This window comes from Prinia subflava, chromosome 17 (genome assembly GCF_021018805.1).
Source record: "Prinia subflava isolate CZ2003 ecotype Zambia chromosome 17, Cam_Psub_1.2, whole genome shotgun sequence".
Lineage (NCBI taxonomy): Eukaryota > Metazoa > Chordata > Aves > Passeriformes > Cisticolidae > Prinia > Prinia subflava.
The window spans coordinates 2,001,150-2,016,389 of record NC_086263.1 but is presented as its reverse complement, the minus strand read 5'-3'; the positions used below and the strand labels follow the sequence as shown (position 1 = coordinate 2,016,389).

The window sequence follows — 15,240 nt, the reverse complement described above, 5'->3', positions numbered from 1 at the left end:
CCCCCCGAGCCGGCGCACAGCTGGAACCTCCTCTCAGCGAAACCGCTCCCGTGATCCCGGGCAGCCGCACAGGGGCAGCCCAGCACAGCTGGGACCCGCAAGGGCAGGGTGGGCATGGAGGGAGTGAGGGCAGCGCTGGGCTGGCAGAGTCTGCAGTGGCTGTGAGGAGTGAGAGGAGCTGCCAGAAGCTCCCTGACACCATCAGTAGCAATTAGAAACAACATCATCCTCAAGCCCAGGTCCGTGGATTTGCTGGGGAGCAACCTAAAGACACAAGAGTTTTGTTATTTAGATCTGAAATCACTGGTTCGAAGCTCTGGAACAAAATACTTTCATTTATTCTGGTCTATTTAACAGAAACTGAATGTTTTCTTTGCAGCTGTTTCCAACCTGGATGAATATTGATATGTTTTATCAGTCCTTTTGAAAGCTGCCATGAAAGACATCACTGGTTTTTCATTGCCCAAAGAGAAAACCCATAGAAAAGTGGATTAAATCCATTTTTTTAACTAACAAAAATTTTTAAGCAGAAAGGGATTATTTTGTATTATACAGAACTGAATGAGTGTCACCATTTTTCAGTACACTGTGACAAGCTGAAATTCTTCATCCTCATGCAAGCAGAGCTCTTGTCACCAGAGAGCCCCTGAGTGACACGCTCCCATGAGGCAGGAGCATTGACAAACACCACACCCAGCCCCTAAATACCTCACAATTTAAGCACAGAGGGGTTTTCTCAGGGAGTATTTTGCCTTTGCAAATAGAGGGGGGAATATCACCCTTGAGCCCGTGGTTGTCAATTCATAACCTACTTCTCAGAGATGCAATTTAGGAGGCAGGCGAGTGCGAGAAGATTTGGGTCAAAGGCACTGAATGGTTGCACGTGATAGAAAAGCAGAGAGGCCTTGAAGTGCTTTATCTCCATATTTTTAAATGAAATGATAGGATTTGCTTTTGGAAATGTTTTATCTAGAGAATTGCTATCCTCTGCTGCTTTTAGAAGATTAAAAAATAGAGGAATTAAAACCTCTGTGAATGACGTGATTCAGCTGAATCAAATGGTGCCTTTTCCTCCTCTTGTTTTTTATTTCCTCAAAAACTGGGAAAAAAGTAAATAGCCATGGGTTGATTCTGGCAGGGAGCTGGAAATGCCCTTGTTTTCTTAAGCTGGGGAGAACATCCAGGCCTGGCTGCTGCACTGTGGGGTGCAGGGAGGCCCAGCTGGATGTTCCTGACACCTTGTTCAGATGGAAGGGCAGGAAGAGGCAGAACTGGATGCTCCTGACACCTTGTTCAGATGGGGGGGGAGGAAGACTCAGAACTGGCTGCTCCTGCCATGTTATTTAGGTGGAGGGGCAGGATAAGGCACAGCTGGATGTTCCTGCCACATTATTGAGATGGAAGGGCAGGAAGAGGCAGAACTGGATGCTCCTGCCATGTTATTCAGATGGAGAAGCAGGAGGAGGCAGAGCTGCAGCTGCTGTGGGCACTCTGACCTTGTGCTCAGCCCAGACATCTGCAGCAGGCCTGGCTTCCCGAGGTTTGCCTTGATTAAAGCAGGCAGCAAGGCCAGAGAGCTCTGCCACCCGCCTGCCCCGGTTCTGCTGCCGTCCCAGGGTCCCTGTCAGTCTGTCTGTCCCCAGCCCTCTCCTCAGCAGTGCAGTGGTTGCTTCTCATCCTTCCTCAGTGTACAATCCCAGGGTGCTGTGACCTCCACAGCTCTGCACAGGAGTGGGCATGGGCTGAACTGACCGTGCTTGGAAAAGAAGCAAAGGTGGAGGAATTTGATCTGGAGCAAAGGGCATCAGACAAGGCCAGAAGAACAAACTGATTTCTTGCAGTCCCTGGTCTGACCCTCCCAGTTCAGTAGTCCTGATCCTAACTGGTGTCTGGAATTCCCTCTTCAGGAGGAGCAGGGGGTGGGGGGGGGGGGGGGTCCTGGCTTTTGTGAATTCAAAAAGCAAAACTCTGGTATTTGTGATCCATCATTTTATATCAGCTGGAGAATCAAACGTGGCTCCTCATCCCAGACTATTTATGACCCTGGTATTCTTGCTTATGTCCATGCTTCCTTCTGATCTGGATGTTCCCCTGAAGAAAGAGCCCTCCTGTGACCTGCTGGATGTCACAGGAACTGCCTGGTGTTTGAGCTCTAGATTTTGGAATCTTTAGTACACCAGCAGTGTATTAAAGAGGAAAAAAACCCAAGGAGCAACAGCAGATTTGCTTACTCACAACTTCCTACCAAAGGAAAGCTGGGATGTTCCCAGTGCCCACCAGCTCCCTTTAACCTGTTCCATCTCTGATTTCTTCTCAGGATCCAGCTGCTGTAGAAGCTCACTGTACCTACCTTACCTCGGGCAGTGCCCTGGTGCTGTGCCTGCAGAGGCCCAATGCTGTGAAGAAGCTGATGGATCTGCTGGGACCAGAGGATCCTCAGCTGGCCCAAGCACTGGATCCACGCCTCTGGAGGGCTCAGTATGGCACCAGCACAGTCCAGAATGGATTTTATGGTAGGCTTTTGTAAAAGAGAAATTCAAAAGCTCAGATATACAATATGTTATGTGTTGTTCCCTCCTGCACTGTTCCCTCCTACAGATCCAGCCTTGGCAGGCACTGGAGGCCATTATTCCCTAGAAAGGTTTCCCTGTGTTCTTGGTGGCTGAACTGAGTATGTCTCAAGCAATGAAATATTCTCCCAGAAGATACATTCCAAAAAGGTTCTTCCCAGAGCAGCCCTAGCTCTGGCTTTATCAGAACAGATTTCCTTTGATCTCTTTCCTGCTTGGTCATTTTGTCCTTTTAGCTTGGTTATTTTGGAATTATCCCCAAGAACCCATCTGTCTTCCCTTCCTGATGTCTCCATTACCCATTGGCCAGTTCCAAGATTCCACAAAGACTCCAAGTTCCTGTAACATCTCACAGTGCTGAAGGCTGGCAGGAGAGAGGTGCTCCCAGCCTGCTCTGGCCGAGGCAAGCAGGGAACCTCAGCTGTGTCCCATGTGGAAAGGCTTTTCCAGCTGGCACATGGGCAGAGGCACAGGGCAGCTCAGCATCCTTGGAATGCTGAACCATCCCAGCTCCTCTGCCAGCAGGGAGGTGCTGGGATGTTGCAGTGTGTGTGGGGGAAGTGTGTGAAGGATGGGAAAATGGGAGGTATCCTTTCTCCTGGGAGAGAGCAGCCTGTGCAGAGCCCGACATTATTGCCTCCATTAAGGAGGGAAGGATGTCATTCCAAAATTCACAGGGTATTAAGCATGGTTAGCTCCCTGCCTATGTTTCTCATCAGTGTTACACTGATTTTGCTCTAATACCTAAAGGAATATAAAAATAATAAAGTAATAACTTTTGTAAACACAGGCACTGTGTGCCCTCAAGTCCCACAGGGACTTTCCTTACAAGATCCTTTGGATTATTTGGCTCTTCCCGTTGTATCCTGAGCTGTGAAATCACCCCCTCTTTCCATCCATATCAAGTGGGCTGCTGAGAACTGGCAGGAAATAAAGGAGCCACAGCTTGGGAAAGAGAACCAACCCTTTGCTGCAGAACCTTCTTTAACCCTGAAGACTTGGACTCAGCCAGGAGAGATCCCAGAGGATTTGTGGGAGTGACTGAAGAGCAGGATCTACTTACACAAAAAAAACAAGTGGTCAGGGCTCTCCAGCCAATACTTGTCCATTGTCAGCCCCTGCTTCTCTTGCTCTGGAGATGAATGAATGGATTGTATATCCAGATTGCTCTGAAACGCCTCAGTCATGGCTAAGAGTGGATAATATATATCCCAGATTTCAGATGTTTGCTACAGTTGGGGCATCCCCAGCATAACTCAGGGAAAATGAGCAAGGGAAGCTGAGTCTCATCCCATTTTTGTTGGGAGTTACAGGGAGCTCCCTGTGTGAGAGAGATCCTTGGATGTTCTGACTCCCTTCAGACCCCTAGGCTGGATCTGAAGTGGCTCTTGAGATCTGGGCTGAGCCAGAGCAGGTGCCCTGTGCAGGACCCAGCTGTAGGGCTGGCCCACAGAGCCCTCCCTGCACACATCCCAGGAACAGGGATGCAGCTGTAGCTAACTCTGATGGATCTGACCCAGCTGCCCTGCCCTGGAGCCATCTACCCACAGGGAAAGGAGTGTTCCTAACCCCCTGCACCTCCCCAAGCTTGTCCTCCAACACAGGAGAAACATTTACCCCCAAGTTAATCTGGAAGAACCTTCAATGAGTAACTGGGGGACTGTGCAAGGCCATCTTCCTTTCCCAGGAGGGAATACTGGGCTTTCCTAGTTTTGCTCCAGCTGAGGAAGAACTTCAGTTAATGCCTGAAGCAGAGCAAACTCCCACTCTTCCTCCCAAAGTGACAGAGGAAATGCAATTTAGATGAAGATGGGCTTCCAGGGAGGCTGGTGAACCAAGAAACACAGCTTTAATCCTCTGGGGCTCAGCTGCAGAGGTGAACCTGCACCCTCCCATCTCCTCTGGGGCTTGGGAGGTCATTGGGCTGTGCTTGTTCTTGCATCCAAAGAGCTCTTACATTGCACCCTACACTGTCTTGTACCTTGAGCAAAGTGAGAGTAAAAGCTCATTTTGGGAGCATTTGTGTTCTCTGTAATGCCACAAATGATGGAAGCACAGAAGGTTTGGTGTGGAGGTATGGAAAGGATCCAGCCCAGCTCATACACTGGGACTTACACAACCTCAGGATTGTAAACTGCTGCCTTAAGGGCTCTGGCTATACAAAACCTGGAATTATGGAGCTCCAACAGGGCTGAGTGCTCTCAGGTGGGATCTTTTGAATGAGTAGCCTCAAAGGTGGTAATATTTCAGAGGATATTTGTATCCCAGGAGGATGGATTTGTGCCAGCACGTTGACAGTCTATCTAAACTCCAATAGAAAAAGCCTTCCCTCTCTGATATTTTCCATCTACAAATCTCCAAACATTCTGAGTAATGCTTTATAACACTGTTGCTTTATAGGGAAATATTCAGCTGCTCAGCCTGGAGGGACCTCTCGAGTCACTGAGTTCAGTTAATTCCCTCACAGACAGACCCATCACGTTTTCCCTTCCATAAGCACCCACCCCAACAGGATGGATGTCACAGAGCTTGGAGAGCTAAAAATCTTCTTACATTTTCAAACTTAAATATAGCCTCACACAGTTTGTGCCCATTTGTTCCTGTGCCATTATCTGGACTTTATTTTAAGTAGCTCTTTTTACACCTCTGACCTTTCCTACCCTGAAGTGTTTATCAGAAATCAGGCTTGTTCCTCAGCTTTGGGTCGTGTTGGGTCAAATGAGCCAAGGTCTGTTCTAACTCTTCAGATGATTCTCCATTTCCCCAGTCATCCTCATGTCATTTCTCTGACTGTTCCTGTCTCAATTTACCTTTCTTGACCAGAGGTGAACAGAAAAATGTACTTCCATCAGCAATGCCTCCTGCTAATTCTGATTTCCGTGGTCAGTCAGAGTTCCCAGCGGATTTGGGATCTGCGTTATTTTTATTAAGTCTATTTGCTTTACCAATAGCTCTTCCCCTTCAGTCAGGGCAGCCTGGTGTGATCCAGAAGCAAGGGAATAACAGGATTTAGAGCTGAAATTGGAAGGTTTCACAGTCTCCTTAATATGATTCCCTCAGCTCCACTATTAAGAAATAGAAGGAGTCTTGTTTACATGAGGAAGCTGCTGAGTGATTGTCGGACAGAATCAAAATACCAAGGAGGCAATGGAACTATTCTAAATATAATGGTTTAAAATGTTTGCTATTACTGTACAGAACAGCTGGCCTTTAAAGCAATTACTGCAGTGAGTTGCACATCATCAATCTCTCCAAAAGATGAGTGTGAGTCTAGAGAATGTTTAATTCATGGCCTGAGAGAATCTTCTCATTGTATTTATCTCTCAGGCTCCAGATCCTATCCAATGGCTGTCCGGGATGTGAAGCTGTTTTTCCCAGAAGGGCTGTGCTGTGCCCAGTGTCAGACAGTGCAGGAGCAAGAGGTAGGAATCTGCCCTTTCCTGAGCTTTATCCTGCTGTGCCAGAGCAGCAGCTTTGGCCCTGCTATCCTGACCTTTCTCCTATTATGCTTTAGATAATGCAGCTCTGGCTGTGTTTCCCAAGCTGCCAAGTTCTCCCGGTGCTGGGGATGTTCCTCCCTCTTCACTGACCCCGGCAGCCTCGGTGGGGAAGAGCTGCTGCAGATCTGTTTGTTCAGCAAGCTCTGCTGCTCAGAGCTCCGGGCTTGTGCTCCCAAACGATCAACATTGCTTTGGAAGCAGAGACAGCAGCCTCACCCTGGCTGCTAAGGCACACTTGGCCCAGGAGCTGGTTTTTCACCAGCTTTGCATCGCTCAGGGATGGGATGGCTGATGATGTGAAAATGATTGGGATGCGCTGAGCCAAGGGCTGGAAATGTTAGAGCTGTGCTGTGGCTCAGAGGTGATCCAGCTGAGATGGTCCTCCCAGGAGATTAGCTCTGGAAATGGCCACATCTGGAATGGCCTTCACTCGTGGGTGTGCAGCTCAGTGCAGGGCATCCTGACTGTGCCAGTTCATTCAGGGACAGAGGGAGCTGCTACCCCGGCGTGGCACTGCGTAAAGCTGTCAGACTCTCACAGGTTTTGTTTGAGCTCCTGGCCTTGAAAAGCTGGGAGTAGAGACCTTAGAATGATGTCTGGATATGGGGCCTTGAAAAGGATGATGAGATGCTGCACTGAATTAAGCCTCAATTAAAAAGAAGAATGCATGCAAAATGTTCTTGTATCTCCAGACAAGCAGGTGTTTTCTGGGCTGGCAATTACAGAAGTGCACAACAGCAACAAAAGCTTCACAGCTTGCCTGAGCCAATACTTGAGGAGTGTTATCCCTCCTCATTAGGTAATGTGTTCACATGACTTGCTTCTGCCTCCCTCCCTGCCTTCCCTCCTGCAGATCCAAAACCTGAACCGTGACCCCATCCTCAGCCTGGGAATCAGGACACTGCGCAAGATTCTAACCCGTGACCCGGGCAGACATCCCAGTGTCCCGGGCTCTGAGCAGCCAGGCAGTCCTGGTAAGGAAATGTAACTCCTGTTCTCCATTGGAACTGCTATTGATTAATTGGACAGCAAGACAAACCATCTGGTGGCAGCAGAATTGGGTATTTATGTGCTTTCAGAAGGGAGAGACAGCGCTGAGCTGCAGAGAACAGCTCCAGGGGAGTCCAGGCTTTAACTGTTCACCTGCCAGCACTTCAGGGGTTTACAGACAGAGCTGTCCACAAGGGCTGACCTTAGCAGCAGCAGCAGCAGAGCAAGCACTGACAGCACAGCCGGTGTCAGACCAGCACGTGTTCCTCTCTGAAGCCTTCCCAGGTGTCTCAGCACAACCCTGGTGGTTTGTGTCCCTTCAGAGCCTCCTGGAGGGGCAAGAGCGCAGGGCTGGGCAGTGTGAGCTGTTCAGTGCTGTGAGTAGATAAATATCAGTTGGTGCAGGGAGTGCTGCTGGCAGCGTGGCCAGAGGCCTCTCCTGAGCTGGGCTGAGAGCTCCTTCAGCTCCCACTGCTGCTGAGCAGCTGCCAGCTCCACATGACTCCCAGCTATGGCCAGGCTGACTTTGATTGGGAGCTGAAGCCTCAGCCAGGCTGACACTTGGTGGGATGCAGCAGCTTCTCAGGGCCTTTCCTGCTGATTTGATTTGATAGACATGTGTAAACACAGCTGTGCTGCAGGGGCAGGACATGGCACTGACACGAGGGGATGCTCCCACCTTGGGATGATATGGATTGATCCCAAGCCTTTATAAACAAGCAGGGACCAGGTGAAGCATCCCTGTGGTGTTCCCTGGGGAACAGAATTGTTCAGAACCAGGCTGTTCCCATTGCTGTAGCTTCAGTTCTGATGTGACTGATGTGGGCAGCTCAGAAAATGTTCCTGTGCTGCACCTGATCACTGCAGTCCTTAATCCCAGCAGTGGAGCCACAGGATTGCTGTGGATGGGAGAGGAGCAGGATAAAAAAGTGACAGAATCACAGCCCAGCCCAGGCTGACACAGGACTTGGGGGGCACTGGTCACATACCAGCAGGTGCAGGAGGGCAAGGAGGGGGTGGTGAATCGAGTCCTCTGCTCCTGGGGAGAACACCAAGTCACTGTGGTGCAAGGGGTCTCTGAAGGAGGATTTGTCCCAAGGTATTTGGGAAGGGTGTTTCCCCCATCATCTTAGTGCACAATGGGAAAGGAGCAGGTTGCTGTGACTGAATCATTTGATTTGTAGAAGAGATTGCATAAAATGAAATGAAATGAAATAAAATGAAATAAAATCTTGTTGTGGAGAGAGCACAGGTATTCTGCAGGCTTTGCACAGCTCAGTGTCAGGAACTAATCTCAAAATACATGCCCCTAATTTCCTGCTGCATGAGGATATCTTAGCTTTGAAGATGCCTAAGCAGAGTAAAAAGGAAAGCAGTGTTCAGCCCTGATGTGTTTGTGTCTCAGAAAATGTATTTCAAAGAGTTACTGCCCTGGAAAAGCAAGTCCACGTGATCTCTGAACTGTCAGGCACGATCTCGTAAGTGCCTCCAGCAAAGCAGACACATCACTCACGTTCTGGGCTCGTCTTGGACACTAGAGGAAGCTCTTGCACACAAGGAAACCTCCTTCCAGCAAGTAATTATCACAAAGCTGCTGCCTAATGGACAGACAGATTTATCATAAGGAAAATATGAAATACATTAAGCCTCACGTATGCTGTGCAGAATTACATTTGGGATTATAAAAGCAGCTGGATTAGCAGCTTTCTCTGCTTGGAAAAAATTAAAATGGAATAGTATCTCCTGTAGCAAACCAGCAGTTGTCCTTGTCTGACTCCTGAAATGGGGTCACTCCTGCTGTCTTGTGATCTCCAGACAGGGACACAAAGGCGGCAGCAGCTCGGGATGAGCATCCCAGGGCACATCCCATGGCACATCCCAGAGCACATCCCAGGGCACATCCCATGGCACATCCCAGAGCACATCCCAGGGCACATCCCATGGCACATCCCAGGGCACATCCCATGGCACATCCCAGGGCACATCCCAGGGCACATCCCAGAGCACATCCCAGGGCACAAACCAGGGCACATCCCATGGCACATCCCAGAACACATCCCAGAGCACATCCCAGAGCACATCCCAGTGCACATCCCATGGCACATCCCAGGGCACATCCCAGGGCACATCCCAGAGCACATCCCAGGGCACAAACCAGGGCACATCCCATGGCACATCCCAGTGCACATCCCAGGGCACATCCCAGAGCACATCCCAGTGCACATCCCAGAGCACATCCCAGGGCACAAACCAGGGCACATCCCATGGCACATCCCAGGGCACATCCCAGGGCACATCCCATGGCACAAACCAGAGCACGTCCCAGGGCACATCCCAGGGCACAAACCAGAGCACATCCCAGGGCACATCCCATGGCACATCCCAGGGCACATCTCAGGGCACATCCCAGGGCACATCCCAGGGCACATCCCAGGGCACAAACCAGAGCACATCCCAGGGTACGTCCCAGGGCACATCCCAGGGCACATCCCAACACCGCAGTGCCTCCAGCTGCCATGGACACATCTGTACCAGGGCAGAGGTACTGAGTCCCTGCGGGGAGAGACCAAATAAGTGTTTTGCTCTTTTCCCATCAGGTCAGGCATTGCTGGAGAAGCTCTGCCAAACCACCTGCCTGGTGCTGCCCGGGATAATCCTGCGGGGTTCGGAGCCGCCCCCGTATGTGGAGCTGCTGGAGGAGCTCGTGGGCAGTGGCTTTGTGGTGACCGGAGCTCGCCTGGCCGTGCTGGACTCACCTCAGGCTCTCTGCATCTCCCAGATGCTCAGCAGGGCCAAGGGCAGTGTTGCAGCCAAGGTATGGAACAGCTGGAGCTGGGCTTTGCTGCCTTGGCACAAAGGAAGAGCCCTTTAATGCCTTGCTCTGATGTGCTGCCCCGAGGCTTTGGTGGCAATATTGCAACACTGCCTCTAAGCCCTGGCACCACTGGTGAGTATTGTGGGCACTGGGGACACTTCCTGGTGGTGCTGCATCCCTGGGAGCCCTCAACACCATCCCCTCACACAGCCCTGGTGGGAATGGCCCATCCATCACTCACTTATTGAATGTTTCATTCCAGTCAGCCATCACCCTGTTCCGTGTGCTCTGCTGCTGTCTCCTGTCTTGTTTCTCCATATAAATACAGTTTCTATTTCCCCCTCTGTAATCACACCCCATTAATCCTCCTCTACAATGCTAAAAAACCTTCTTTCTTCTTGGACTGTGCCTTGGAGCCTGAGCCAGGTTTCCCCCCTGGAATGTTGCCTCTAACTCTGGGGTTCCCAGCACAGGAAGGACATGGAGCTGCTGGAGCCAGTGCAGAGGAGGCACCAGGATGATCAGAGGGATGGAGCAGCTCTGCTCTGAGGAAAGGCTGAGGAAATTGGGATTGTTCACCTGGAGAAGAAAAGGCTTTGGGGTGACCTAACTGTAGCCTTCCAGTATGTGAAGAAAGAAAGATGGAGAGAGCCTATTTACAAGGACCTGAAGGGACAGGACACAGGGAATGGCTTCCCACTGTCAGAGGGCTGGGATGGATGGGATATTGGGAGGGAATTGTTCCCTGGGAGGGTGGGCAGGCCCTGGCACAGGGTGCCCAGAGCAGCTGTGGCTGCCCCTGGATCCCTGGCAGTGTCCAAGGCCAGGCTGGACAGGGCTTGGAGCAGCCTGGGACAGTGGAAGGTGTCCCTGCCATGGCAGGGGGTGGGACTGGATGGGCTTTGATGTCCCTTTCAACCCAAACCATTCTGTGGCTCTCAGGTCCAGCCCAGCCTGGGGTTTGGGTACAGGATGTGCTGCTGGGCTGAGCTGACGTTGCTCCACAGCAACAGAATACCAGGCCCAGACTGTTTTCCTTTTGGTGTAGGAGAAGCTCACCCATTCAGGAACCTTGCCTGGGCAAAGCTGGAATGTGCAGGGAAGTGCTGTCAGCAGCAGAGAGTGCACAAGGGGGGAAAGTAATCACAGTGGCAGTAGCAAAGCAACAATCACCTGAGAGCTGCCAGACCACAGCAGCCCCCTCACAAAACACAAACATTTGGGCTTCCAGCTCTCAGTTCTGAGTCTTGGGTGTTATCTGTAATAGGAGCATGTAACAACTTTTCAGGTTGTGCTTTTTAAAACTGACAGCATCCCTTTGAAGTACATCTGTATGGAACAGCAATTACATCTAGCAGCCAATTAGTGTAAGCACTGCTGCCTGTCCCCTGGATCCCTCGAGGATCTGTCCCTCTGCACATGGATGTGCACAGCTCTCTAAGAAGGACAAATCAGCGCTGGGGGAGCAGAGCCATCCCTCCTTGCTCCCCCAGAGATAAATGGCCCTGGGCAGAGCTGCTGTGTTTCCAGAAGGATCTGTCACTGCTGAGCCAAAGGTGAATGTTACAGCCTTTGCTCTCCCTCTGTAGAAGGGAGATGGGCTGCTTCAGGTAATGAGTGTTTCTGCTGCAATATCTCAATATTTACCTGTCTTGGTGTTCCTGCTTCCAGCAGAGGTAGGGAGTGAATAACACACCCAGATACTCTGCTGGTTTTCACCCAGAGAGGGCAGCAGGAACCCTGGAGGGCTGTGGGGATCGCAAACAGCTCAGACATGGCACTGGCTCTGCCTGGAAGGATCTGCTGCTCTATGGCTCCTGTTCCTCACCCATCAGCCAGACTTAGAGGCTTGTTCAAGTGCAGAGCAGCCCCAAAGCTCTGTTCCTCCCTGTCTTGCAGTGTTCCCTGCTGAAGGATGGGCTGTGCCTGGTGCTGGCAGCACAGCGGGACAGCGCTGTCACCTCCCTGCACTCCCTGCTGCACAGGTAAGAGCAGCTCCTGCCCTGAGGAGGGCACCTCTCCTTTCTGTGCTTCTGGTCAGGGCAGCTGCCACTCAGGGCAGCCTGTTCTGCACAGGTACCTTGTTCATGGGGCAGTCCCTGGGTCACAGAATTGTTAAGGTTGGAAAAGATCTAGCCCAGCCAGGAATCCAGTAGCACCAGCACGTTCACCATTAAACCAGGCCCTCGAGTGCCACATCCAACACTTCCAGGGATGGGGACTCCACCACTGCCCTGGGCAGCTGTGCCAGGGCCTGATCATCCCTTCTCAGGAATAAATCCTCCCAATATCCAACCTAAACCTCCCCCGGCACAACTTGAGGCTGTTTCCCCTTGTCCTGTCCCTGTTCCCTGGGAGCAGAGCCCGACTCCCCCCGGCTGTCCCCTCCTTGTGCAGAGCCAGAAGATCCCCCCTGAGCCTCCTTTTCTCCAGGCTGAGCCCCTTTCCCAGCTCCTTCAACCTCTCCTGGTGCTCCAGCCCCTTCCCCAGCTCTGTTCCCTTCTCTGGACACACTGCAGCCCCTCAATGTCTCTTGTGATGAGGGGCCCAATACCTGAGAGTGTCCCCCAGTTTCCAAGTCATGTGTCCTCTACTCAGGACCTTTAAAAACTAAGTTGTGTTCTTTGTTAAGGACCTGAAGTGTCCATAAGGCTCAGCAGCGTGGTACTATGAATACAGGGAATTCTCTGAAATAAGGACTCACATTGGGAATAGACCTGCTGAATCAATAAAATTCCTAGGAGAAATATCTTAGGAGATTTTATGTTTGCTGTGGAGGAAAAAAAAACAACAACAATCAAAAAACCAAACCTTAAAATAAACGCCAGAAAGCAAAATCAAAAATTAGCCTCTTAAATAAATCACCAGAAATGCTGGGTAGAGAATGTATAAGTCTGGAAAAACAAACAGAACCCCTCTGCAGGGACTGATTAGTGAAACAGAGTGATTAGCAGGGCAATTAACCCTGTGTTCCCCAGAGGGAAGGGCTCCCTGCACGGGGCTGGTTTTTGGCACTGGCATGTGCAGCTCTTGCACATGGCTCCTCTGGCACAGGAACCAAGAGTCAGGTTTGTGCCACATCCCACGTGGAGCAACCCAGCAGCCACGCCAAAAACCCCATCCTGGCTTTGGCTGTGCCCTCTGGAGGACTTGCAGAAAGTGTTGTCAGTGGGACAGGAGTCAGGGATTCAGGGATGCTGGAATTTGCAGGGATCAAAGCTGAACATCCACATTGCTGCACCTCAGAGTTCTCATACTTTGCAGAAATATTCCCAGGGCCACACCTGGGAGGAATGGTTGGAACAGATTTCATTGGTAACTTTTCAAAAATGTTTTTTAAGCTACTGGCAGCATTTTGATTTTGCTTCCATTCATTTAAAAACACACCCTTGGGAGCCACATCCCAAATCTTCCACTCTGCAAGGGGAGAAAAACAGCAAGTTACCCAAGACCTATCTGGTGAGATTTCTCCCACTCTTTTTCCGGTTTACAATGAAAAAAAGAAGTGAAATTGTGGAAACCCTGGAGGTCACTGCTGGAGGTCGTTCTGGGAGAGTCACTCAAGATCCCCCCACTTTATTTTCCCCAGCACCACAGTCATGGGATCTGCTTAACAGGATGAGCTGCAGCCCAGCACTTCCCTCTCCTTCAGGCTGGATGTGATTCCAGGGGCCAGTCCCAAGGCAGCCCTGCAGAGACACCTCCCGTGGCTTCTCCTGCTTTCAGAGAGCCAAGGGGCTGGGCAGGGAGTGGCAGCAATAGGTGCCAGTCTCTGCACCTTCACCCCCTCCTGCTCTGTACAAAGGCTGCACTTCAGTGCTGAACTCCAAAACACACGTGCAGAACTTATGGGGATCACTTCCAAAGGGCAGGATCCAGCCCCAAACTGCAGGATCCACTCCCAAACAAATGGATCTACCCCCAAACAGCAGGATCTACTCTGCCTCTACCCCCAGTGCCAGAACCAGTGATCACACAGCCTTTTCAAAATAGCTCTACAAAATAATAATAATAATAATAAATGCCTTCATGATGGAAAATGCCTGTGGAAGGGAGAGGCAGCAAGGTGTGTCCGAGGGTGGGAGGAGGGAGGGCTCTGATCCTCAGGGAGATCAGGAGCTCACACCCTTATTTGTCTCCCAAGCTGTCGAACTTTTTAAAATCAGCCTGACTTCACTGGTGCCTCCCAAGGACACTTCATGCCAAGACATCGTCAATTTAAATAACTCCAGAGGTTAATTACTCTCACAGCTCCATCAGCCCTTTCTGTCCCGGATAAATCACTGGATATTTATCTCCCTCTCTCTGCCAGGGCCCAGGATTCCAATAGCTGCCCGGCTCTCTGTGTTTCAGCTGCACTGCTGAAGCCTCTCCGCGGTGAAGGGATTGTTTTCCAGCCTTGGGACTTGAGGCACAGCTGAGCCGCATTTCTGCGGCTCTGTGCCACGGGGAGGGACGTTCCCATCTGTGTGGAAGCCTGGCTGTGATGTCAGAGATGGGCTGGGATAAGGAGAATCAGGTGCTGAGAGGATTAATGTGGGCTCTGCCAGTAACTGCTCCTAGTCCTGAGCCTCCTGAAGCTGTCCCAAGACAGCTCTGACAAGGAGAGACATTCAGGGGAACTGGAGACAGCCCCAGAGCCTCCTTGCTGTGGCTGTTCAGCAGCAGGGCCCACTCTGGCTGCTCTCTGGGCACCCAGGGCGTTATTCCTGCACCAAAAAGCACCGAGCACAGAAAAAGGGGCACGGACAATGCACGTGTGGGCACAAAGCAGCCTCGGGGTTTGGTTGTCTGTCAAAAGTGGAGGCAGAGCAGGAATCTGGGAGAGCCTGGGAGCATTCCAAGGGGAGCTCCCAGGGCACAGGGAGATGTCTGGAAGAGGTGAGGGAGCAGTGGGGAGACCCCAGAGAGGGAAGTGACACCATCCTATCCACAGACAAGGGAAAACCATGTGGGACTTGCCTTTCTTGTTCTGTCAGCACCCGGCTGCCTGCATGGCTCAGGGTAAAGCATCCGAATTTTCCCTGTCATAACTTGTTTTCACAGCCACATTTCCTGGCTGCAGGGTGGCAGAGGCAAGAATTTACAGCAACAGATTCAAAGCCACTCCTGGAAGGAAGGCATGCTCTGCTTTTTATGCATGACAAACCAGATTTAGCTGCCTAAAGAGGTGATGCTGATCTCCACAGTGATTACTCCTCTATGGTTTAAGCATTTAAAAAGCACTTTAAGATTGTCAGGATCTGTGTTGTGCACAGACTTAGCAGCTCACCTGGTTAACTCAGCTCAGTAGGCAGGGTTTGGCTGAAGCACCCCCAAAACCGAGCTGCAGGGGGAGAAATTTGGAGTTAAGGCCAGGCTTTGT

At 51.0% G+C, this 15,240-nt stretch overlaps 1 protein-coding gene across 4 annotated transcripts in view; it reads left to right on the top strand.

Moving 5' to 3' along the window:
* The window catches only part of DNAAF8 (dynein axonemal assembly factor 8), a 96,714-nt gene that overhangs the window by 69,334 nt on the left and 12,140 nt on the right, over positions 1–15,240 (top strand). For all 4 annotated transcript variants that reach the window (XM_063414793.1, XM_063414794.1, XM_063414791.1 and 1 more), the window contains 5 exons: positions 2,318–2,513; positions 5,898–5,992; positions 6,924–7,044; positions 9,658–9,875; positions 11,775–11,860. In XM_063414793.1, the coding sequence (XP_063270863.1) occupies positions 2,318–2,513; positions 5,898–5,992; positions 6,924–7,044; positions 9,658–9,875; positions 11,775–11,860 (716 nt within the window). The remainder of the gene's footprint in view (positions 1–2,317; positions 2,514–5,897; positions 5,993–6,923; positions 7,045–9,657; positions 9,876–11,774; positions 11,861–15,240) is intronic.